The sequence below is a fragment of the Pipistrellus hanaki genome, assembly GCF_964339955.1.
Source record: "Pipistrellus hanaki genome assembly, chromosome: 1".
Lineage (NCBI taxonomy): Eukaryota > Metazoa > Chordata > Mammalia > Chiroptera > Vespertilionidae > Pipistrellus > Pipistrellus hanaki.
Window position 1 is genome coordinate 28,987,683 of NC_140503.1, and position 25,257 is coordinate 29,012,939.

At 42.3% G+C, this 25,257-nt stretch overlaps 1 protein-coding gene across 1 annotated transcript in view; it reads left to right on the forward strand.

The window, feature by feature from the left end:
- The first annotated feature begins 5,219 nt into the window (after positions 1 to 5,219).
- Positions 5,220 to 25,257, forward strand: part of ESR2 (estrogen receptor 2) — a 45,866-nt gene continuing 25,828 nt past the window's right edge. The window contains exons 1-7 of the mRNA XM_084866785.1: positions 5,220 to 5,259; positions 5,373 to 5,524; positions 8,780 to 8,863; positions 9,348 to 9,659; positions 20,200 to 20,653; positions 21,095 to 21,267; positions 24,238 to 24,354. Coding sequence (XP_084722911.1) covers positions 20,235 to 20,653; positions 21,095 to 21,267; positions 24,238 to 24,354 — 709 coding nt within the window. The 5' untranslated portion in view covers positions 5,220 to 5,259; positions 5,373 to 5,524; positions 8,780 to 8,863; positions 9,348 to 9,659; positions 20,200 to 20,234. The remainder of the gene's footprint in view (positions 5,260 to 5,372; positions 5,525 to 8,779; positions 8,864 to 9,347; positions 9,660 to 20,199; positions 20,654 to 21,094; positions 21,268 to 24,237; positions 24,355 to 25,257) is intronic.

Here is a 25,257-nt window from a genome sequence, read left to right on the forward strand (position 1 = left end):
GTAGAGGCCCAGCAGTTGGTGGTATCACTACTAAGAAATCCCAAGCTCACTTACCTTTCAAGAATATCATTGGGTTGGCATGAGGGGACCCTGCCCAGAACCTCCACCTGTAGCCCAGCTTGCTCAACTACCTTCTTGTTCAGGACTCCCCAAGGGTCAGCTGCCTGCTGCAGCCTCAGCACAAGGATTGCAAAGACTGCACGATCCCATGAGCCAGGCAGACTGTCGCCCACGTTCCAGAGCTGCTCTTCTCTGAGGAACCAGGAGTCCTGCCAACTCCTAGGAGCAAGATCTCCATGAAGGTCAAGGAGCCAAGGTGTGGCAGTTTCTGAAAGAGCCACTTTAGTAGCATATTAAAGAAAAATATTCTGTAAGTAGAGAGAAGCTTCAGTCTTAATGGTTCTTTGTGAACTGTATTAGTATAAACTGATTCTTCAATCACAGCAGAATAAAAGGTTGGTTATGTTAGCTCTGAACAGAGGAGGGAGAGGGACCCTTCCGGTACCTGGAACAATCTTTACCAGAACTGCTTTCAGTGCTGTGTCCAAATCACTGCCACACTGTTCTTCCATGATGGGATCTGGATCTAGATTTACTAGTGGGCAAGTGGTTCTCAGCCTCCAGGACGTGTCAGACTCACCTAATGAACTTAACTCCTTTTTCTGAGCCTATCCAGAGGTTACAGTTCAGTTAGTGTGGTGTGAGGCTGGAGTCTGCATACTTTTTTCAAAGCTCCATTTGTGTGTATTTTGGTAAATTTACTTTGGAAAACAGACAATGTATTCGTTTCCTGCTCCTTCGGTAACGAAGTATCACAAACTTTGTGGCTGACAAAATAAATATTCCTACATTTCTGGAGGTGTCCACGTCAGCGAGGGAGGGGCCGTTCGAGCATGACAGGTGCAGGTGCTTCCTGCGCCCGACTCCCACTCGGGATTTCACAGTCAACGCAGCCCAACGGTAGACGCGACTCCTCCCACACATGCGAGTCAGCCCGTCCCACATCCAGCGCTCACCCCGCCCGGGAAGGGAAGTCCGCGCTCCTGCGCATGCGCGCTCCTGACCTAGCTGCGCCTGCGCGGGCGGGGCCAGCGCGGCTCCGTCCTGGGGGCGTGGCCGGGCGGCTCCAGAGGCGGAAGTGGGCGAAGACGACGCCGAGTAGCGCTCCATGACTGGCTGGCGGCGATGACTGGCTGGTGGGAGGAGTCGTTTCAGGTCGGGTCTTCGTGCGGGGCGGGAACCCGCTAAAGAGGAGGTGGGGCCTCCATTCCAGCCTATCGGGGGCGGGAGCGAAGCAGAAGAGGTGGTCTCTCGGGGAAACACACGGACAGTGAGGCGGGTCCGGACCAGCCCAGGGCTGCGGGCGCAGGGCTTCTTGGCCGGAGAGCGTGGTGCGGCGCCGGGCTTGCCCTCGAGGTTAAGCCTGTGGAGTGGGGTCGGCTTCTGGCGTTCTCGCTCCTCGGCGCCGGCAAACGGGTTGGGGCCCCCATCCCAAAGCGGAGTCGGAGGGTCTGGGAGGCGCCCGCAACTTTAAGGTCTCAGGGGACTGAGGCTGGGCCAAGGCGAAGCCCCGCCCGCTGTTTTAGGTCCTGCCTCCGTGTTGGGGCAGCCGCGGGGTCGGCCAGCGCGGAGGGAGGGCCGTCAGCTTTGCCAGTGGGGCTCCACGGTGTCAGGTCCCCGCGCAGATCTGGGGAGGAGAGGGGGGAGAGAATGGACACGAAGGGCGGGCTAGGCCTCCCGTAGGCGTCCGCTCTGGAGAACGCGGGAGATTGGGGAGCAGGACTCGGAGGACCCCAGGTAGCTGGGCTATTGGTGAAGATTAGTCCAAATTTCCCAGCGAATGAATTTGCTTTCTCTGGTGGAGAAACCTGACGAGTTTCTTACTGCGCTCAGAATACAAGTGGCCATCCCACTGTAGTTCTTAAGATATTCAGGATCATTTGAACTTGACCAGGTATCTAGATTGCTTTTATAAACTGTTCCTTAGGGGGTCCAATTGATGGCTATCATTCAGAATTGAAGGGCAGATGAAGAGCTTCACAGATAAGAAAAAGCTAAAGGAATTCACCACCACCAAACCAAGTATTATATGAAATGCTGAAAGGTATTCTTTAAGTACAGGAAGAAGAAGAAAAAGGTAAAGATAAAAATTATGAACAACAAATACATATCTATCAACAAGTGAATTTAAAAATCAAGTGAATAAAAATCTGATAAACAGAATAAGCTGGTGAATATAATAGAATCACAAGCGTAGAAAGGGAGTGAACTGACACTTCTCAGGGGGAAAGGGGAGTGGGGAGTGTGGGAAGAGACTGGACAAAAATCATACACCTATGGATGAGGACAGTGGGGGGTGGGGTGGGAACTGGGTGGAGGGGAGCTATGGGAAGAAAAAAAGAGGAACAGTTGTAATAATCTGAACAATTAAGATTTGTTAATAAAAGAAAAGGTAAGAAGAAAAAGCTAGATTAACCAAAGGACTTGTGTGCATACATATGAGCCTAACCAGTGGTCAAGGACAACAGGGGGGTGGGGGCATGGGTGGGGAGGGGTGTGGGATGGGAATGGGGGATGAGGACAAATATGTGATACCTTAATAGAGACATTTTAAAAAAATAAAAAGTAAAAAAAAACAAAAAACTAAAAGCTAAAGGAATTCATCACCACCAAACCAGTATTACATGAAATGTTGATGGGTATTCTTTAAAAAAGAGAAGGAGGCCGAAACTGGTTTGGCTGCGGACTGAAGGGTCCCAGGTTCGATTCTGGTCAAGGTCATGTGCATTGGTTGTGGGCACATCCCCAGTAGGGGGTGTGTAAGAGGCAGCTGGTCAATGTTTCTCTCTCATCGATGTTTCTAGCTCTCTATCCCTCTCCCTTCCTCTCTGTAAAAAATCAATAAAATATATTTAAAAAAATAAAATAGGAGGAGGAGGAGAAATAAAATATATGAACAATAAAATGGCAGCAAATACATAGCTATCAACAACTGAATCTAAAAATAAAAATAAAGAAATCTAAAGAACAAAATAAACGTGAATAAAATAGAATCAGAAACATGGAAGCATGGAGCAGACTAAGGAATCTCAGAGAGAAGGGGGCAAGGGAGCGGGAAGAGATTAAAGATCTTACCTAAGGCCTGGGGCTGGTTGAAAACCAGGTGGAAGGAGACAGTGTTGGGGCGAGGGGTGACATCTGTAATACTCTCAAAATAAAAATTTTAAGCCGAAACCGGTTTGGCTCAGTGGTAGAGCGTCAGTCTGCGGACTGAAAGGTCCCAGGTTTGATTCCGGCCAAGGGCATGTACATTGGTTGCGGGCACATCCCCGGCAGGGGGTGTGCAGGAGGCAGCTGGTCGATGTTTCTCTCTCATTGACGTTTCTAGCTCTCTATCCCTCTCCCTTCCTCTCTGTAAAAAATCAATAAAATATATTAAAAAAATAAAAAAATAAAAATTAAAAAAAAGGGACGCTATTGTGCTTAATCCCTTATTGGGGTGCTGTTCTCAGAATGTCCACAAGGGGCACTATCACAAGTCCCTGCAAGGGTGAGCACCCTCAATAGATCAACCGAAGGACTTGTATACATGCATATAAGTACAACCAATGGACATAAAACTCTGGGGAGGGAGGGGATATGTGGGAGGGAGGGAGGGGGCAAAAAAAATCAATAAAATATGAAAAAAACGATAATCAATTGGCAATAAACAAACTGAGGTGAAAGGAAAAAAAAATGATTGTAATTTGGGTTTTATATCCAGACTGCTAGAAGAAATTTCTAGGGCGCTATTCTCAAAATGCTCACAAGAGAGCGCTATTGAGTTTTCTTTCCAGAATCCTAGAATTTATTATTGGGTGCTGTTTTCAGAATGTCCACAAGATGGCTTCATTGTACCTAAACCCTTATGAGGATACTGTTCTCTATTTCTAGAGAGAGAGAGAAACATCAATGTGAGAGAGAAAAGTCAATCAGTTGCCTCTCATACATACCCCAATCAAGGTATGTGTCCTGAGCAGGATTTGAACCCACAACCTTTTGTGGAAATGGGAAGATGCTCCAACCAACTGACGCACCTGACCAGGCAGCACTTTGAACACTTAAAGCAATATTTCCCAAACTTCCCTGATCATGAAATCACCCAGTGTCTTGTGGAAAACGTACATTTTTAGGACCTACCCCAGAGCTCCTGGCTCAGAGCCTGCTAAGGAGGAGAATCCTTTTAATCTGTATTTTAAACAGTGACCAAGGTGATTCTTATTATCCAGGAATGTGGGGAAACACTGCTCTAAATTAGTCTTATAATTGGACCATGTGTCAGTGGGTCTTTCTCTAACTCCCAGTTGGGCCTGCCTGAAGAGATGTATACAGAGTTCTAGGACTAACTCGAGGTAGGCCTAATTTCCCTACTACCTCCTCCACCCTTGGAGGAAACCCCAAACATCCTATATAATAAAAAGCTAATATGCAAATCAGCTGAATGGCAGAACGACTGGTTGCTATGATGTGCATTGACCACCAGGGGGCAGATGCTCAACTCAGGAGCTGCCTCCTGGTGGTCAGTGTGCTCCCACGGGGGGAGTGCCGCTCAGCTTGAAGCCCTGAGCCAGAAGCCCTCCGTGGCAGCGCTAAGGATATCTGACTCCCATCAGTAGGACATCCCCTGAGGGCTCTTGGACTGTGAGAGGGTGCAGGCTGGGCTGAGAGACCCCTCTCCTCAGTCTCTCCACCACCACCCCCCCCCACAGTGCAAAAATTTTGTGCACCGGGCCTCTAGTTTTAAATAAGAAACCTGCTCCTTGCCCTCCTAGGCCAAGTCCTCCTTGCATCTGTGAAGACTTTTGTTCCAAGGACTTCTGGGTTGTTGTTTTTTTTAATATACATTTTTATTGATTTTAGCAAGGAAGGGAGAAGGAGAGAGAGATAGAAATCAATGGTGAGAGAGAATCATTGATTGGCTGCCTCCTGCATGTTCCCCACTGGGAATTGAGCCTACAACCTGGGCATGTGCCCTCCATCAGAATCAAATCTAGGACCTTTCAGTTTGCAGGCTGATGCTCCATACACTGAGCCAAACCGGCCAGAGCTTCTGGATTGTTTTTAAGCTACTTTATTGAGAATTTACCAGGTGTCAGGCATTTTACAACTCATCCTTTCTTTTCATTCTCACAATCATCATATAAATTAGATTTTTATGTTCTTCCTGCTCTACAGAGGAAGATCAAAGAGGCTAGGAAAGTGTTCAAGGATACATAGTTGGTAAGTAGTTGGGCTGAAAACCCAACCTGGGCTCCATTGACTCCAAGCCTTGGCTCCATTCTGCCGTGGGTGCTTCTGGCCTGGTGCTTTCCTGTTCTCCGTCCCATCTGTAGAAGTCCAGTGCCCTGAATGCAGCTTCCAGAGGCCGGAGTGGAAGAATGAGGGATTCTGGGGGAAGGATGCAAGGCTGGCCTGGACACTATCGGATTCAGAGGAGACCCCAGGGGAGACCAGCACCCTCCTGTCTGAAGTGTGGTCAGCTCAGGTTAGGAGCTCTGGGTTAATGTAAGTCGCTAAAAGGAATCCAAACCGGTAGGGAAGTGACTTCTCTTCCTCTGAATGTCCACAAACCTCCCCATCTCCACCATTCATTTCTCACTTATCATTTGTAGCAGGTATTTAAGTCATTTCTCTTTTTAAAAAGTTTTTATTTACTGACTTTTAGAAAAAGAGATAAAGGAAGGGAGAGGGAGGCTAGAGAGAGACTTGTTGCTCCACTTATTGACACATCCATTGGTTGCTTCTTATATGTGCCCTGACAGAGATTGAACCCACTACCTTTGTAGATAATTTCTTAGGCGTTTGTCTTTTCTCCTCAACTAGAGTATAAAGCCTTAGAGAGATCAGCAGTTCAGAGAGAATGGCCTTAGGGTGAAACAGGTCTGGTTTGAACCTTTTGCTACGTACTAGCTATGTGATGTTGAGCAACTAGTTGTGTGATGAGGACATAAATAGTACCTACCCCGAGAGATTGTTTTGAGGATGAAATGAAACAGTGCAGAGAAAGGATTTATAAGCAATTGCTGAGTAAGTGTGGCTATCCCCGCCCCCCCCCCCCCCCCCCCCCCCCCCCCCCCGTCATCACCTGAGAGTGAGCGCCTTCCTATTCTCTTGTCTCAGGTAGGGATGTAAAGCAGTAAGGTGGCACCCTCAAGAAGAGATAAATGCATGAGGGCAAGAATTGTTGTCAAAGGAGAGTTTTCTATGGAAGAACTAATGTGATGTCACGTGAAAATTATTATTTGTGTGTGTGTCTGTGTATGTGTGTGTGTGAGAATAATTTTAGGGTAAAAAAAACTAAAGTGCTGTCAATAATTTGCTCCCTTGAATGGTATTTTAAACCAAGATAGGGTGAGAAAGGCAGAGGGAGGGATGGGGTCAAACCTACAGATACTAGCAGTAGCAATATGGCAGGCAATTAGAGACCCCAGTGCTCCCTAGAAGCACAGGGAAGGAATCTTTCTCAGGAGGCACGTATGGATCTACATGAGTCAGGTGACCTGACCTGGGTTCCTCTCAGTGTACATCTGAAGCACTCACTCACGTTTCCTTACCTGTAAAACGGGGATAAAATGGTCACAGAGCGGGTATGGAAATGAATCATGACCTAGCCAATTAAGTGCTTTGTTAACTATAAACCAATGTCCTCCTACGGTGGCAGTTCTCTTTGTAAGGCACTATGGAGAGATCAGTGAGCAAAACTGTCTGGACAGAGATGTAAAGAGAAAAAAAGGGGAAGGTGCAAGGGAGCCTGTGTATTGGACATCATTGGCAACCCCTCAGAAGCAGTCTGAACTACTTGCAGTTTATTTTCTGGCTGTAATTCCCAGTAAAGGAGGGGATTCAATAATGTAGAACACCATTCCTTTCTTTGGTTAAGCTCATCAGGTCAAGTGAAAATATATGTGAAAGAAGCGCCTTCTCTCTGTACACAAAAGCTAGGGTCTGTATTTTCCTAAGAACCATTAAATGCAATCAATACGTATTATAATATGTTAGTTGATTTGGGTCTAAAGAGACATTTCTAATAGTAACCTTCCATGATAGGAACAAAGAAGCTGAAAAAAAAAATGTTAAATATATTTATAAGAAGTAGAAAAAGTTTAGTCAGTTTTTTTAAAATTCTAAACTCCATGGAATCAGACGATATGATTAGAATCTGTGGCCTCGTAAGCCATGTCTGTCTATATGCTATTTTCTTTTTGATCTAATTTCTGGGAATGTTACACTGCCTGATCTGTTATTAATATTATCTTATTCTGTGCCAGAACAGTAAGGATGCTGCATTTCCAGTATTGCATTTGAGTCATTTGTGAAATTGCATGTTACAATTTGCGACCATTTCTAACAGTTTTTTAAAACATTTTCTTTCTCAACTGGTGTTCACATTCATGCCAGTGCCCTCCAGGGGCTATTTTCTTTTCTTGCTTAAGAGAGAATTGCTTCTATTAGAGTTGGATAAAGCCAACTGAAGACAGGAACTTATATTCTTCATGTTGTTTGGTTTAAAATAGATAGAAAATTAGAAACTCAAAGGTGTGAAGAGATCCGGGTAGAATTTTAGTAACTTCAGGGAGCACTAGGCAGGACTAAGCGTTTACGTGAACGCTTGCAAATGTCAGAGACCAAGGACTGAGGCAAAGGAGGGGACTTACAAGGAGTTGGCTGCCCACTCTGGCTGGCAGGTGGTTCATTTCAGCCGCAGGTCAGAGTAACCTTGTCCTGTGGTCTGGGTGCCCAGGTATCAGGTTAGGTCTACCTTGCTGCTTATGCCCTTGGTCACCTTACTAAGGGCTCCAGTCAAACATATGTCAATAAAGAATAAAGTTATGTAAATATGCTCACAGGTGGTCATGGCTAGGCAAGGGCTTCCCACAATTTCATTCAGCAAGACCAGGGCCCTTCAGGACAAACATGCTCAGTTTAACACAACAAATAACAAAAGCATCACAGGGTAACAGTGGAGAAAGCAAGAACTCTTTTAGAATTTTCACTTTGCCACATCCATAACGGTGACCTTACAAAATAAATGTCATCATTCTGAGCCTCAGTTTCCCTATCTATAAAGCAGGGACAGCCATACAGGGAAGTTATGAGGATTAAATGAAATAAAAATGAACCAACCTGTGCAAGCCCGCCTACTGTGGTGCCTGGGCTGTAAAGATGCATAAATATTAGGTCCATTTTTAATTCCACAAAACACATGATCCTGAAGAGCCCTACCCAAATTAAACTTTCAAATGTCAAATTCTATTTTATGAACCCTAATTTATGAGCAGCTAGGATAACCTGACATATCACCTTAGTAATCTCACCTTTCTCATTCATCGTCACAAAATAAAGATGATGTTATTGAAGGTTCAACAAGTCTTTCCCTTCTCTTTTATTAATTCCATAAATTTAGGGTTTCATCTCTAGATTTTATTTAAAACAGACTAATTTATAGCCACATCATATGAAGAACGAGCCTGGTGCTGTTACACTCTAGAGTGGGTAAGAGCACTCCAGGACCTAGATCTTCTCAGTAGTCCTCAGAAGAGAGAGAGTGCCAACCCAAAGCCATTCTATAGCACTGCATTCCTCTAGCCATTTGTTGCAGGGCTGTTGTTTTTTAATCCTCACCAATACTAAGTGTGTGTGTGTGTGTGTGTGTGTGTGGTTTTTAAATAGATTTTTCTTTTTTTTTAGAGAGAGAGGGAGAAGATCTTTTAAACAATTATTTAAGATTTTTCTCCCTAAGGTGGAAAGAAGGAAGGAGCATATGGGTACCAGGTACCTGGAGAGACACCCAGGAGAGGGAGCAGGGAGGCTGAGACTGGCAAAGGTAAGCATCTTGTCCTCTACAGTTCTTCCCAGGGTGGATCTGGTCGGCTAACTCTATTTCATGTCCAAACTAATCCATCTGCCTCACGGATCAGGAAACTCTGCCTTACAACTTGAGAGTCCAGGAGTCCTGGCTTTAATGAAAATCAGAGTTGGGCGGAGTAGAGACTTTTGTTACCTTGTTTATAAAGTGGGTGGCTTGCCTCAGTGGATAGAGCATCAGGCTGTGGAGTGAAAGGTCCCTGTTCGAATCTGGAATCTGATCAATGTTTCTCTCTTACCGATGTTTGTAACTCTCTATCCCTCACCCTTCCTCTCTGTAAAAAGTCAATAAAAATGTATTTTGAAAAAAAAAATAAAGTGGGTGGCTCTCCACATTTGGAGCCTGTTTCCACCACCTGTGGACCACTCCTGGAAACTGAAAGCTCACTAGAGGTGGCCTATGGGACATCTGCTACTTCCCTCTTCATTTTTGCCATCATCAGCTGTGCTCAAGCCAGTTGTTTCTCGGTAGCGATAGTGCAGTCCTCGCCTACACACTGAGGACGGAAGGAGGGACGACTGCCCAGCAGACGAGGAGCGTCTGGGAACCGCGCAGAGTTGGGGGGACTGGAGCTGCCACCAGGGGACGCTCGCCTGGAAGTGAGCTTGACAGAGGCGTAGCCAGAGGAGAGGGGCGCAGCCAGAGGAGAGGGGCTCAGCCAGAGAAGAGGGGCGCAGCCAGAGAAGAGGGGCGCAGCCAGAGAAGAGGGGCGCAGAGCGGGCACAGATTATTCGCGGGCGCTTCCTGATAGGAGGTGAGTTTGAGGATGTTCCTGGGATCTTTGATCTAAGGCGAAAGGCCCCCCAGCCAGTCCCTGAGAGCTGAGAACCCATACCCCCCCCCCCCCCCGGCCCCCTGCCACACACACACACACACACACACACACACACACACACACACACACACACACGCGTCCCCTCCCGACCGTGGCCGAGCGGCTTTGCCTCTCAGGGGCACGGGGCGTCTCGTGCTGCTGGGGGCTGGGCTAGCCCAAAGCCTCTCAGGGTCAACCACTAGATCCTTAGTCAGACTTCCGTAGTTAATGAGATCGGAGAATCCTACACCTCCCAGGCCACGTGGGTCAGGGTCTAGATCCTCCAAGTGTGGTCCCCAGACCCGCAGCATCAGTTTCAGCATCACCCGGGACCTGGTTAGAAATGTACTTTTCCAGGCCCCGCCTCAGACTCCCTAAATGCGAGACAGGGCGAGTGGCGCCATCTGGGCGTTGCTACCCCTGCAGGTGACCGCGAGCCTTCTCCCGCGCCCCCCTCCCCAGGTGCGCGTGGGTCCTGAGCCGCGGAGTCCGGGTCCTCCGGAGATCTCCCGGCCACCCGCTCGGCGGTCACGTGGGCTCCTGGAGTCCCCTCCGCCCACCTCTCCGTGGTCTTTAAAAGGAGGAGGCGGCTCTGGTTAGGTTGTTCGTGTTCCTAGCAGCGTCTCCGGCTGCTGGACCCTTTGATACCCGATCCCCGCTCCTGCCGCGGGAGCCGCCTACGGAAACTTGCTGGGCGGAGGGGAGGCGGCGGGAGCGGGACCCCCTGGGCTGTGACCGGCTTCCCAAGGTTCGGGGTCTGCACCGCGCGAGGTGCGCTCGCTCACTCTGCAGCTGGTGGCTGCCTGTAGGTGCGGGGACAAGAACTACTCGCGGAAAGCAGGTGTCCGCATTTTAGAGATGGCTAGGCCAGTAAGGTAGGTGCCCCTTCGCTGAAGGTGTGATTTAAATGTCTGATTTTCTGCTTGAAATCCTGCAGTGGGAAACCTGTACTATTGAGATTAGAAGATACCTTCCCTTCCCAGCCCAACTGTCTTGAAAACTGGGAACAGAAATTTCATGCTCTGGCTAAATATTTCTTCCCAGACGTCGGCGAGTTAACTTATTTAATTAGCTTGTGCCTGTAAGCTCTGGGTTGATTGTGCAGATAATACATGTCTTTTTAAAAAAGAAAACATTCGTCTTTTCTCGTGGATTTCCCGCGAGTGGTGAACTGTTGGCGCCAGGAAAGTTGAACAGGGCCCTTCAGCTGGAGTTTTGTGGGCCTGGGAAGATTACCTGCATCGGTCAGGTGACCGGTATTTTAAATGCACTAACTGGCATTCCTTTTTGTCTTATGGGAAAGTAGATTTGATTTCTGGGCTGACTGAGGGAGGTTAAATTCTGGGATGTTTTATCTACTGAAGAACCCAACCGTTGCTTCTTAATCCTTTGTGTTACTATTCGTGCCTAATTCATATTGGAAGTATAAAAGTAAGTCAAGGGACTACTACTTTTGTGGAAAACAGAATTTTGGATTTGAGAGGGTTTTTACTTCGGAAAATAAATTTGATTCAATTTTACCTGCTTTTTAAAGAGGTAACTTTGTGGCATACAATCTTTGGAAGAAGGGTTTTGTCTTATTTTGTTAGATTTCTAGAATTTACATGGGCATTCCATTAGGAATTTTCACTTTTGTTATAAGTTTCTAAACTCACTGGCTATATTCCTTTGTGTGTGTAAGGATGTTTGTTTAAATAGTGAACATGTGAAGAGAAATGCTTGTGCTAAGAGCATTTGTAGAAAGTAATATTGCACACATTCTTTGACTTCTGTTTTCCTGCAGAAAATCAGTATGTTTCTGCATACATTCTAGGAGAGGGAAAATGAAAGGATCTGTTTATCAATAGGTGGTAAAGCAGAAACTTCAGGATTCCATTTTATGTTAAAGCATTTTTGTTGTTGAATTACTGTAAATGCGTACTTTAAAAGCAGCCAGCTTTCCTGTAATATTTAAGATACACATAGTCTCTGCAACCAATTAAAAACGTATTTAGGACAAATATCATAATGGTTTTTAGGAGCTTCAATGAATCTAATCACCTTTTACACTTCTCAAAATTAGCATTTAATAGATATTGATGTCTGTCCATTTTAAAGAATAAGACTGCAATTTTCTATAAATGTGTATCCAACAGGTAATGATTCAAAATACATATTGTGATAATTTTAGTTCATGTTCTAAGTCATTTTATATATCTATAAATAGATACTAAAATAATTGTATAGAATACTGAAGGCTGAATCTGAGTCATTTACTGGTAACTTTTGGTAATTACATCTAGAAGCCTTAGGAATATGTATGCATTTGAATGTTAGACTTCATAATTCAGTGCCTAGCACATTGTTTTAGACATAATATCATTTTTTAAAAGGCAGGCTTATTGCAGTATAATTTACATACAGTAAAATCTAGCCTCTCTAGCTATCCCATTCTATGAATTCTGACAGTTGCATGCAGTCATATAACCACTTCCATCATCCAGACAGAGAACAGTTCCATCACCCCCATCCTCCAAAAGTTGCCTCTGAGCCTTTGTAACCAACCCTTGCCACCCACCCTTAGCCCCCGGAACTCACTGATGTCCGCTGATTTCATAGTTTTGCACTTCAGTATGTTTTCACTTAGAAGTAATGGTCTTCCTCCCTCCCCACTTTGTGTGTGTGTGTGTGGGGGGAGGGGGGGGGCGAGGGGGTGAGTCAGATTGTGGTATTTTGTTTTACTCCTGTGTAAATTGAGTCAAAGACAAAACTTTTATAAATAGGAAACTGGAGACTTGGACTAAGTGTTAACTTCATATTGAGCTAATAGATTGAATTCTTTTAAAAAATATTTTTATTGATTTCAGAGAGGAAGGAAGAGAGAGAGAGATAGAAACATCAATGATGTGGGAGAATCTGATTGGCTGCCTCCTGTATGTACCCCACGGGGAATCAAGCCCACAGCCTGGGCTGTACCCTTGACCAGGATTGAACTTGGGGCCTTTCAGCCCTCAGGCTGATATGCGCTATCTACTGAGCCAAACTGGCTAGGGCTACATTGAATTCTTAACAAGTTTAGATTCCATTGTGGTTAAAGTCTTTGATTATGGTGTATATCATTAGTTATCTCAAACTAAAATACAAACCATTTAACATTTATTTATTATTTATGTAATATTAATGTAATATATTGTTCCTTTATAGTTGTGGCATCTAAGAGATGCTTTTATTATACTTGAGATTAAATGTTACCTGAAATTAGATATTATCAAATAGTGAAGAACAACAAAGTGATTGAAAAATGAAAATTTGTAGACATTTAAAATAAAAGGTAGAGTGATTGTGCCTGCTTAAGTTAAAATACTCTCCTTTACAGGAGCTATTGTCTGTGTCCAATTTACTTGTAGATGTCAGGATTTCTTCATTTCTGTGTTCATGCTTTGAAATCTATATTTTTCTGCAGGACATAGATGCAAAATCTTTTGCAGACTAATATTTTTTACGGTTTAATACATTATTCAGCTTAGTAAACAGGAGCCCATTATTGCTAGTAACTCCCTATAAAGATTTGTCAGATGATGTCTTTTTTTTTTTTTTTCCTTTATGCTATGAAAAACAAGAGCTGCATTTAAAATACCTTTCAGAGAACTACAGAGGCAGTAACGAGGATATGCAGAGAGGCAAGTTTATGAGACACCAGCAAACTGGATAGTTGCGATTTGTAACTGAAACTGTTACAGCTCTTGATAATTAAGAGCCTTTAGAGTAGGAAATCTTTGTGTGGGTGTGCTTTTCAATGGACAGGAGAGTGAGGGTCACCTGGGAAAGACAGATTACTGGATTATCTGTTTTCCGAAAGCAGGACTGTAACCTTTTGTTGGTGAATGTTTTACGTTCTGTCTCACCAGGATGGGAGGGGAGTTGGATGTTTTCAGATTAGCTTCTGCTTTGGTTATGTCCTCTGAATTTCTTCACCCACAGCTCTTTCCCATCCTGCTTCAAGTGAATATTTGACTAAGGTTTAGTTTTCTCAGAGTAGAACATTGTCTCTGACTATAAGTATCAGGAAGAATCGCTGAAGAGAGAAGATTGATGGGCTCTTTCTCGATACTCCTGTCTTAGCATGTGATAACCCCGAGCCAGAGCCCTTCCCCTGTTCAAAAGTCTGTTTCCCATCCCACTAAGGGAGGGCCAATGAGCTACTAAGGGAATTATATTTTTCTCATTTTGGAAGATATATGTTCTTAAGAGTTGCATATGAATCAGTTATTAACAATCAGTTCTATGGTGATTTTGGAGTGTTTTTTTTTTCCTAATTAATATTAAATTGATTGAGAGTATTAATATTTTGCTTTGGAAAAGAGACACTTTCAGCATGGTTGGCAGACAAGCCCATAATATACAAATCAAGGATGCTTGACACTTAAGAAATATTTTGTATCTTTTCCATGAAACTCTTTCTAGTGTCTGCTTTGTTGAGTGTGAATTTATGACTTCTGTGGGATGCACAGATATGGGGTGTTTGAACTGAATGCTTGGGCAGGTGTGATAGATGGGCTTGAGAATATAGCATAAGCAGAATGTGGCATTTGATGCTCCACACAGTGCTGACAGGCTGCCACTGGCCCAGCTTTTTGGACTGGTGGTGATGGATTGTAAAGTAGAAGTTAAGAAAAATCGGAGGCAAAAATGTTCAAGGTGGCCATAAAGGCATTTTAACCTAAACTATCTAGACATTCTGCCTCAGACTCAGGCCTCTCCAGTGGCATGGCAGTAGATTGACTTCATCCTCTTGGATATGTAACGATCCCTTATACCTTTTGGAATGCATTCACATCCATCACTTCATTTCCTCTGCAAGCACTGTGGCAAGGTGCAGCCCCTAGTTGGTCCCGTTGCTGCTGAGGAAGACAAGGGAATGGAAGTTCAGGAGTTTCCATGATTCGTCTGAGGTCACCTGGCTTTCAGGCAGAGCTGGGACCCCACATATTGCTCTGTCCATTGAGCCAAAAAGCAGGCCTGGCGGTGATTGCTTCTTTAGTCTTTCACTAGATTTGATAGGTACTTTGACAAAACCAGTCTAGTCTTTCTGTCGAAAGGCCTGCGTTTTTCTTCAAGGAATCACTGTCAGTAGTTGGAATTTTAAAAAATTTCATTTAAAGAGCTATAATGTGTTTCCCAGTCAGTATATGAATAGAACACTATATATATAATCCCATGTATACAAAAAAATTTGCCGCTGAATGCAGCTATGACCCGAGGGGGTTCAACACAGGTGTGTGTGCTGGGCCAGTGGAGAGGGAATTCTGGACAGAAGACAGGGTCACAAAGGATATGGGCCAACTATTTTAGGCTATGATGACTAATTTAAGAAAACTGATATGCAAAGAAATGGCTAATTCATAGAATTGGGATGTTCTGGTTCTTGTTCCTTTGTTGCCCAGGAGAAATTCCATGCCTGCCAGGCCCAACAGTGAAACTGTTTAGAGACTATTTCCCCTGTTGTACCAGGTATTGTAGTCCCCGAGGCAATGCTTGGGTGTTCAAACAAGTGGGAGGGGGGGAAATCCTGTCCTATAATGTTGAAGAAATTTGATTTTTTGGCAGTTTTTTTCTTCAGGCAGTTTATATCTCTGTTTTAGATTAGGACTACTTACTCATAAATGACCACACAGGTTTTAAAAAAATTCACTTTCACTTGTTTAGACCTTCAGAGGGGAAGATTTCTCTTTTGCTATCCTCCTGTCTCCCAGGTCTACTGCACTGATTTCAGTTCATCACCCCTTACTGAGTCTTTGCTTAAGAAGAAAATCTTTTCTTCACTGGCTACCAAGTTACTAATTACCCAAGATTCCACTGAATTGTCACATAAATCTGGGTACATCTAAAATATGTCCAGCTAAAAAACAACATACAGTTTTTTAATTACTGTCCAGCAAACAGTTCTCTCAGATAAATTATCATGGAACAGGGCTGTGTGGAAATTCTAGAGAGGTTGATTGGAGTACTTATATAAAATCCAAATTTTCTAAGCAGTGTCACTGTGGCACGTGATTGATTGCTCGGATGAATCTTGGCATTTACCATTTGGTGGTGTGTGTCTCACAGGTCATTTCAGCATTTCTGGGCCGAGAATGAAAATTTCACTAATAGGTGAAAATGAGTGATGAGATTGATTCTCTGCTTCTGAGAGAGATGTCATATTCATTTTAAATTGTGTGATCATTTTCCAGCTAGGTAAAGGGAAGTGTTATTTCAAGTTCGTGAATTTCCATGCTACTATTTATCACTTTGTGTCAGTAGAAGCTTAATGTTTTAAGTGGCCTCATGAAAGGAAAATATAGAAGTTGTTTGTAGTCTTTGTCTTTGCTGAAATACTTATGCTAAAATGCTCCATATGTTTCTTTGGGCAATGTAAAGTTGAGACAACATCAAATTCAGTAATACTATCATTGACCAAATTCTTTGTTTTGTTTAATCTGTTTAATTTATTTTTCATTAATTATTAATTTCTTTAATTCTCACCTGAGGATATGTTAATTGATTTGAGAGAGTGAGAAAGAGAGAGAGAGAGAGAGAGAGAGAGAGAGAGAGAGAGAGAGATATTGATTGATTAGTTGCCTCTTATATGCCCTGACTGGGGATTGAACCTGCAACCTAGATATGTGCTATTAGGGGCTCTGACTGGGAATTGAAACCCCAACTTTTTGGTGTATAGGACAATGCTCCAACCAACTGAGCCACAGGCCAGGGCTAATTGAGTATTAATTTGAAGTCTCCTGTTGAAATTGTTATTCTAAAATTCACTGCTTTCCTGCTTCATAATTTCCTGAATATAATTTAGTCTTTAAAAAAATATATATGTATATATATATATTTTTTTTAATTTTTTTTTTTTTTTTTTTTTTTTTTTTTTACAGAGAGGAAGGGAGAGGGATAGAGAGCTAGAAACATCAATGAGAGAGAAACATTGATCAGCTGCCTCTTACACACCTCCTACTGGGGATGGGCCCAAAACCAAGGTACATGCCCGTGACCGGAATCAAACCTGGGATCTTTCAGTCCACAGGCCGTTGCTCTATCCACTGAGCCAAACCAATTAGGGCTATAATTTAGTCTTCATTTGATTATTGAGAGTGTTGACTTTATTCATATATAAGTTTACCTTGAGTAGTAGTTTGTATAAGAAAGTTAGTATACTCAAAATTATGATCACACTAACTTTTGGATATACTTTTTATTTATGTAATTGGGTATGCCAGCCTGTTTAATATACCTTTTAAAAAATAGTTTAAGAAATAAAAATTTTAAATATTACCTTCATTTTATTATCCATATATACAATTTGCTACACCTGTTACTTTATTTATTTATTTATTTATTTTTAAATATATATTTTATTGATTTTACACAGAGAGGAATTGAGAGGGACAGAGAGTTTGAAACGTCGATGAGAGAGAAACATCGACCAGCTGCCTCTTGCACACCCCCCACTGGGGATGTGCCCACAACCAAGGTACATGCCCTTGACCAGAATCGAACCCGGGACCTTTCAGTCCACAGGCCGACGCTCTATCCACTGAGCCAAACCGGTCCTGGCATACACCTGTTACTTTAAATATATTGCTTTCAACTGTTAAAATTGTATATGGTTTAAATTGTGCTGTTAATGTGCTTTAAATGCTTTTTGGTGAAATATTTGCTTATATAAGATATGCTGAGATCATGTAGCAAAAACAATGCACTAAAATGAAGTTGTCAAGATACAATATTGAAAACATAAGTACAGTGAGCAGATGTATGTGTAGGTGGATTGAAATAAGAGAAGTTTTTGTAGTGCTGTCAGTCCTGGATCTGCCATCTATAAGGTTACCAATGACCTTGGTCTTTCCTATGTCAACCTATAGGAAAGGTCACTATAACCTAGGTCATTTCTATGCATCTATTAAAAACCTTTCATTGATAAACAAAATGTAGTGCATAAATACAAAGGAATTTAGCCATAAAAAGGAAGGAAATTCTGAAACATTCAACAGCATGGGTGAACCTTGAGGACATTGTGCTAAGTGAAGGAAGTCAGTCACAAAAAAGCAAATACTGTATTATCTCATTTATATGTCAAATCCAGAGAGACAGAAAGTAAGGGGGTTGCTGGGCTGGGGGAGGGAGGAATGGGGAAGCTGTTGTTTAACAGGTGTAGAGTTTTAATTTTACAAGATGAAAAGAGTTCTAGAGATTAGTTGCATAACAGTATGAATGTACTTAACACTACTGAATTGAACACTTAGAAATGGTTAAGATGGTAAATTTTATGTTATATGTTTTTACCACAATTTTAAAAAAAAGGTTTGTAAATTTTTGGCAGTAGTTTTATCCTGCATATTTTCTATTAGGAATCAGGGATTGTATATTTTGATTGGGAATCTAAGTAATTGAAACATGAAATTACTCCTGATTAATAAAATGCACATAGATTTAAAAAACAAAATAGACTTCCTCCATCCTACATTCTCCAGCTACCATTCTCTTTCCTGTCCCTTGTGGTCAATCAATGTTAATTAGAAATGGTAACACCTTTTGTATTAATTCATTATCACTTACCTGGTCCATCCTGCCTCCTTTACCTGGCACAGGGTTCCCTGAAGGCAGGGTGCTTGTTTTGGGACTCCTTCAAATCCCCTCTCTCAGCACAGTACCAAACCCGCCCATCTTCAATTAATACCCTTTCTTGGTGAAATCTTATATTTTTAACACATTTCCTCATTCTTTCCTTATCTATACTAATAAAAGGGTAATATGCTAATTAGACTGGTTCAACTGGCCATTTTTCAGATGTCCTACTTTTTTCCAGACAAAGCCATGGTGGTGGGGTCTGAGGCAGAGCCAATTAGGGTCGAGATCAGGCTGGCAGGGGAGAGCAGTTAGAGGCAAGATCAGCCTGGCAGAGGGTTAGGGGCAAGATCAGGCTGGTAGGGGGGTTTAGGGGTGATCAGGCTGGCAGGGGAGAGCATTTTGGGACAACCATGCCTGCAGGGGAGGGCAGTTGGGGGCACAACCAGGCCAGCAGTGGAGGGCAGTTGGGGGCATTAGAAAGGCAGGCAGGTGAGTGGTTAGGAGCCAGTGGTCCTAGATTGCAAGAGGGATGTCCGACTGCCGGTTTAGGACCGATCCCACATCTCCCGAGGGGGTTCCTAGATTGGAGAGGGTTCAGGCTAGGCTGAAGGACCCTCCTGCCCCTGTGCATGAATTTCGTGCACTGGGCGTCTAGCAACACATAATTATTGAGTTGTGGTGGAAGATGAATAAAATATAGTGAGTGCCTTCAAGGAGTTTAAAAATCTAATTGTAATTCCACCCCGCCTCTACCACTTTCAAGAAGGATTCTATATAGTTGTAATCTGATAAAAAGGGTTAAATTTGTATATTAACTATAGGAGTGTCAAGAATGAAAAAAACTGTTAAGGCATACAATGCCAACCACTTCACAATGGACTTTGCATATTTCTTATGGACAGGCAGGTTTCCTGTATGAAAATAGCAGATCAGAGTGGAATAATAGGATGGAACAACAGTGGAAGGCTTTGAATGTTAGAAGACCGTCACTTACTACAGGGGCTGGTGGGAAGCAGAGGGGGTTAGGGGTGATCAGAGCTGGGTATGAAGAATGTTAATCTGGCTGCTCTTTGGATGAGGAGTAAGGATCCTATTGCAGATGCTCAGTTAAGAGAGCTTGCTCAGATGGTGGCAAAAGACAGCATGGGAAAAGGCACGGTGGAGGAAATAACCAGTGTGTCTTGGTGATTAAAGGGAATCGGATGAAGGGGACAATTAAAGATAATTGGAATGGGCTTTGTCATGAACACAAATAGGAAATAAGGAGTGGGCCAGAAATCACAGCGCCCTCTTCCTCCTGCGGTGTCCCTGCAGTGCCCTCTGCCGAGGAAGTTTAGCAGAGGGCCATTTTAAATGCTATGGGAACTCGATTGTTGTCACGGAGCATGTATAGAAGTTGAATAAACTGATAACTGACAGTTACATTGGTCTGGTGATTCCTTGTTTTTTATTATTGGCCCTGCTCATTAATGTGCTCATTCTGGGGTTCCCTGACTTTTCTTGATTAATTTTTTGTAACAATTTTATCTTGTTCCAGGTTAAAACACACACACACACACACACACACACACACACACACACAGTAATTTTTATATAATTTAAATGAATTTTAATTTTTTTAAAGTTAAAAAAATTAATTTTTACCATTCCCATGGTAAAAATTCTTCTGGTTATCAACAAGAATAATAAAGAAGTGAGTGAAGTGGAAAATGAGAGTCCTTTGCTTCACATTTCCATCCTTTTGAGGTTAATATTTTTATGTGTATCTTTCAGGATGTATTTCTAAGCTCATACCAGTGTGTGTGTGTGTTTAATAAAAATGCTTAAAGATTTTAAATAGTTATGCCTGTATCTCTGACAAAGAAATGTCTTTTGTTTCTCTTTACAGCCAGTATACCTGCCCATGAGACTGAGACCATTATAATGTCCCTATGTGGCTCTTCTCATAAGGAGTTTTCTCAGATGTTACCTATTCAAGACATGGATATCAAAAACTCCCCACCTAGCCTTAACTCTCCTGCCTCCTACAACTGCAGTCAATCCATCCTTCCCCTGGAGCACAGCCCCATATACATACCTTCCTCCTATGTAGAGAGCCACCATGAATACTCAGCCATGACATTCTACAGCCCAGCTGTGATGAATTACAGTATTCCCAGCAGTGTCAATAACTTGGAGGGTGGACTGGGTCGACAGACCACAAGCCCAAACATGTTGTGGCCAACTCCTGGACACCTCTCTCCCTTAGCCATCCACTGCCAGTCTTCAGTTCTGTACGCAGAACCTCAAAAGAGTCCTTGGTGTGAAGCAAGATCACTAGAACACACCTTACCTTTAAACAGGTAAATCTAATCTTTACTGTAGTTAATGGGCATTATTCAAATTGCTTTACCATGTTGTGAGAAGAAAGATATACATTATATGAGGTTTTTATTAGTCACATTGATTACTTAGAGCATCTAGAACATGATATTTAGAATATCCATTTTAATATTTGAGTTCTCATTAAAAGTTGAGTTTGTAGATCTGTGTTGTGGAGAGAACTCACAATCATGACCATTTACATCACTTTTCTTCAGATGAAGTGATTTGTGTTTGAAAAAGAAATTTTTACTTAACTTTCAATTTGGATCCTCCTTATCTTGTAAGTGAAATCACAATTTAGTGTTTATGAACTCCGGAGAGCAAGAAGATAAATGCTGCATGCTATATTTTTGTGTTTTCCTACAAAGTCTCTCTTTTCCCTTTAAGGCTTTTTACAAGAATATTTTCTTTGCCTCCAGAGAGACATTGAAAAGGAAGGTTAGTGGGAGCAGTTGTGCCAGCCCTGTTACGAGTCCAAGTTCAAAGAGGGATGCCCACGTCTGTGCTGTCTGCAGTGACTACGCATCAGGATATCACTATGGAGTCTGGTCATGTGAAGGATGTAAGGCCTTTTTTAAAAGAAGCATTCAAGGTACAAGAGTATTGTTAGTTGTTTTTTGAGTTTTCCACTTTTGCTTTCAAATAGTTTGGCAGATGACCTGGCAAAAATTTCACCACCGGCCTCTTGTACACAAAGTACTTGATGAGCGGTTTAGAGGCTCATGTGTGTTTGGGGGTGGTGTGGATTGTTTCAAGTTTAAAGCCCTTAATAAGTTGTGTATCTCCACCTCAGAACCCCAGAACTCAAATGGGTCTTGCCTTACAATTATCCATCACCATCTTCTTGGGAGAAGACATCTAGTTGCAACTCTTATCAAGCTAAAGCTTGGGAAAAAACGGTGTTCATTAGGAATTGCAATGCAATTAGGAAATGCAAAGATTGTTTCTTCCTTTGACTTACTTTAAATATCTAGCATGAGTAACAGACATGATCATGGGCTGGCTCCGGAGGAAGAGAGAATAAATACATCTATGGAAATGGTCAGAAATCAGGAATTCAACTTCAGTGGGCTTTGAGAATTGATCTAGAGGCCTGCCTTGTTCTGAACGAGTGGAGCCTCCATCCATAATCGTCTTGTTTTCCTTGTCTTGGTTTATACCATTTTCCTACAGCCTCTTAAATTCCTGTTGGGCTGAGTAGTTTTTTTTTTAAATCACCTTTTTAAAATCCATTTCAAATTATGCATACCTGCTTTCTAGGCCAGTTGGGCCATCACCTCACCTGTCCTTGCCATGCTGTTCCTCCCTGGCCAGCCCAAATTTTGCTGAAGTCGCTTTCTTTTTTTATTGAATTAAATTTATTGGGGTGACATTGGTTAACATATTTTATAAATTTTAAGTATACAATTCTATGATACATTATCTTTATATTGCATTGTGTACTCACCACCCAAAGTCTAGTCTCTTTCCTTCACCATATAGTTAGACCCCCTTTACTCTCTTTATCCTCCTCCTACCCCTGGTAACCACATTGCTGTTGTCTGTGTCTATGAGCTTGTTTGCTTTACTTTTCGTGTGTGTGTGTGTGTGTGTGTGTGTGAGTGTGTGTGTGAGTGTGTGAGTGATGTACCCATAATTCTTGGGCACTTAAAAAAATCTTTATTGTTGAAAGTATTACAAATATCCCTCATATTACCCTCATTAATTCTTGGGCCCTTCTTTACTTCCCAGCACAACAAGCTGTTTCAGGTTCATCTTGTACTATCTCTGCCCCAGTCCTGAAATAAACTTTCTTCAAAGAGCCCCATTTCTTCTTAAAAGAGAATGATATTTACAAACCAAGATCTCAGTGCTAGTTTGCTCATTGTTCTTGGATGTCCCTACTTCCAGGCTCTCTCAGAGGATAGAGTTAAGGAATGTATTTATTCCAGGATTTATTTATATCCTGTGTAAAGAATACGAACTCCTGTGTAACTAGTGCTCAGGTCATGAAATACCAGTAGGATATCTTCAGAATTCTCTGGGTGGTCCTTCTAGTTACAGCTCCTTCCCTTCCTATAGAGGTAAGATAGTCCTAACTTCTGCCTTCCTTGCCTTGGATTTACCACCTACGCATACATCCCTAAACAATGCAGTTTCGTTTTCTCTATTTTTGAACTTTACAAAATGGAATCTTTTCCTTTATTTTTTGCTTGTGATTTGTTTCTTTTATGACTTGCCCATTTAATTTATTATTGAGACTCATCCATTTCCCATGTTGAAATTCTGGCCCATTGTAGCTTGAATGTAAGAAGTTCAGGCCATATTGTTTATTAGAAAGACACAATTAAGAAATAGCCTATTGAAGCTTGAATATAAGAAGTTCAGGCCATATTGTTTATTAGAAAAACACAATTAAGAAATAAGGGACCAAAGTATCCTATGCACTTTTATTTTACATCTTTTTAATTATAATTCTATTCTCTCCTATTACATTCCCTAAATCTCTCAGATTCCGATAGCTCTCTTCATTCTTTGTACCATTATGCAGTCTAGGGAGCCTCATCTCTGGTTTGCACAGCTATAGCTGTGCCTCCATCAGTTTGTTGGTCTCCTGGCCTCCATCATTTTGCTGCCTCTAGTCCATCCTCCATGTTGCATCTGAAACAATTTCTGAAATGGAATTTTTTCTCTCTCTTTCTTAAGAGAATTAAAAGAAGTACCATTGTCTTTAGTCAGAGATTGCCATATAACTAGTATCTTACCACAATGAGCATTACTTTTCTTAGTTGTAGGTCTGTGAGTTGGTTAGGTTGGCTCTCTTCATAAAGCTTGGATTGAGTGCACATCTGCTCCATTTCTCTCCATATTGTCCTTGGGCTAGTGGCTACCCAAGGCATTTTCTCATGGGGACTTGAGGCTAAGCCATCTTGTTGGAATAGCACATCTAGAAACATGCCATTGGCTAAAGCAAGTCCCATGGCCAAACCCATCATCAGTTGGTGAAGAAGTATGTTCTGCTCACTCTAGCACACTACAAGGTCACAAGGCTGAGGGAAGGAGGGAGGGAAGAATTGAGAATAATAATCTAATCTTCCACCATTGTTTATAGCAGTTCTTTTTGTTCTTATTAAGTTTGCTAATTTCTTTATTCCCTTATTGACTAGTTTAGTTCTTTTATTTATTTCCATAAAACTATCATGTTAAATCTCAAAGGGGGGATATATGTTAAAGAATATAAGCAGTTGAATTTGTGACCTGGTATTTGAGGAGCTCTGAGATTTGGAGCAAGTCATTTACAGGTGACTGTGCCACTTTCCTTGTCCAAAGGAGAATATTTCTAAATGTATCTCTTGAGAATTCTAAGTACATGCAGAGAATAACCTATTAGTCAGTAAAGTAGGGTATTAAAATATTCCTAGGTTTCCTTTACTAACAAGGCATGGACGAGGGCGAACTTGGCCTTTGTACCTGTGCCTGTCGTCAAGAAGATGTCCCTTCTCTCTCAGCTGGGTAGCATAACCAGTGTTGCTGACCAGGAACATATTGTAACAATAACCTTCATCTTTTTGCTTTGCTGTAGGACATAATGATTATATTTGTCCAGCTACAAATCAGTGCACAATAGATAAGAATCGGCGCAAAAGCTGCCAAGCCTGCCGACTTCGGAAGTGCTATGAAGTCGGGATGGTGAAGTGTGGTGAGTGTTTATTTCCCTTTTTATTGTAAGTGGGACATGCAGAGAGCTAAAAGGACCTGTGGTCCGGGTGAGAGAAGATTTAGGATTTGTTAATTATCTTCAAGTATTTGTATGCTGCCACATTGGAGGGGGCGTTGATGTATTCCTTGTTCCTGCAGAATACAGAGCTGGAGTGAGTGGGAGCAAGTTACAGGAGGCAGATTTTGGCCCAATATAGGGAAGAACTTTCAGTGATTAAAGTGGTCTAACAGCAGAATAGGCTGCCACATGAATTAGGGAACTCGAGCCACTGAAGTGCTCACACAGGGGCTAGATGACCATCTGCCTGAAGCCTTGAAAAGCCTAAGGTTGAAGCTCTTAAATGCTCACGTTAAAGCTGACAAGAAAGTATAATATTTTGTGTTACTTGGGTGGCATAGATAGGTTCACGAGTATCCCTCTGATAGCTTCCTAGAACTGGGGAAGAAATGCATAGGAACCAGAAATATGATAGAACTATGGAAAGTACATAGAGCATAGATTTTGTTCTATGACGATATGTATATGTGCATATACCTGTGTAAATATATCTATATCTATATCTATCTATCTATCTATCTATCTATCTATCTAATCTTCATACACACACACACACACACACACATACACATATACATGCACATACATGAAAATTTCTTTATTCCCTAATTAACTAGTGAAAAAACACACAAAGGAAAATGAGCACATTAGTATAACAACTGGAAGTAATGCCTACATTCTGTTCTTTCCACCTGGCTACCTTTTGACTCACTGGTCTGTACACACTTGCTTATTTCTATGTACTCATACCAACTCTGCTTAGACTTTCTTACTCTTCCGCTAGCCAAAATTTTGCCTGTGGTTGTGTGTAATTTCTTTCTTTGT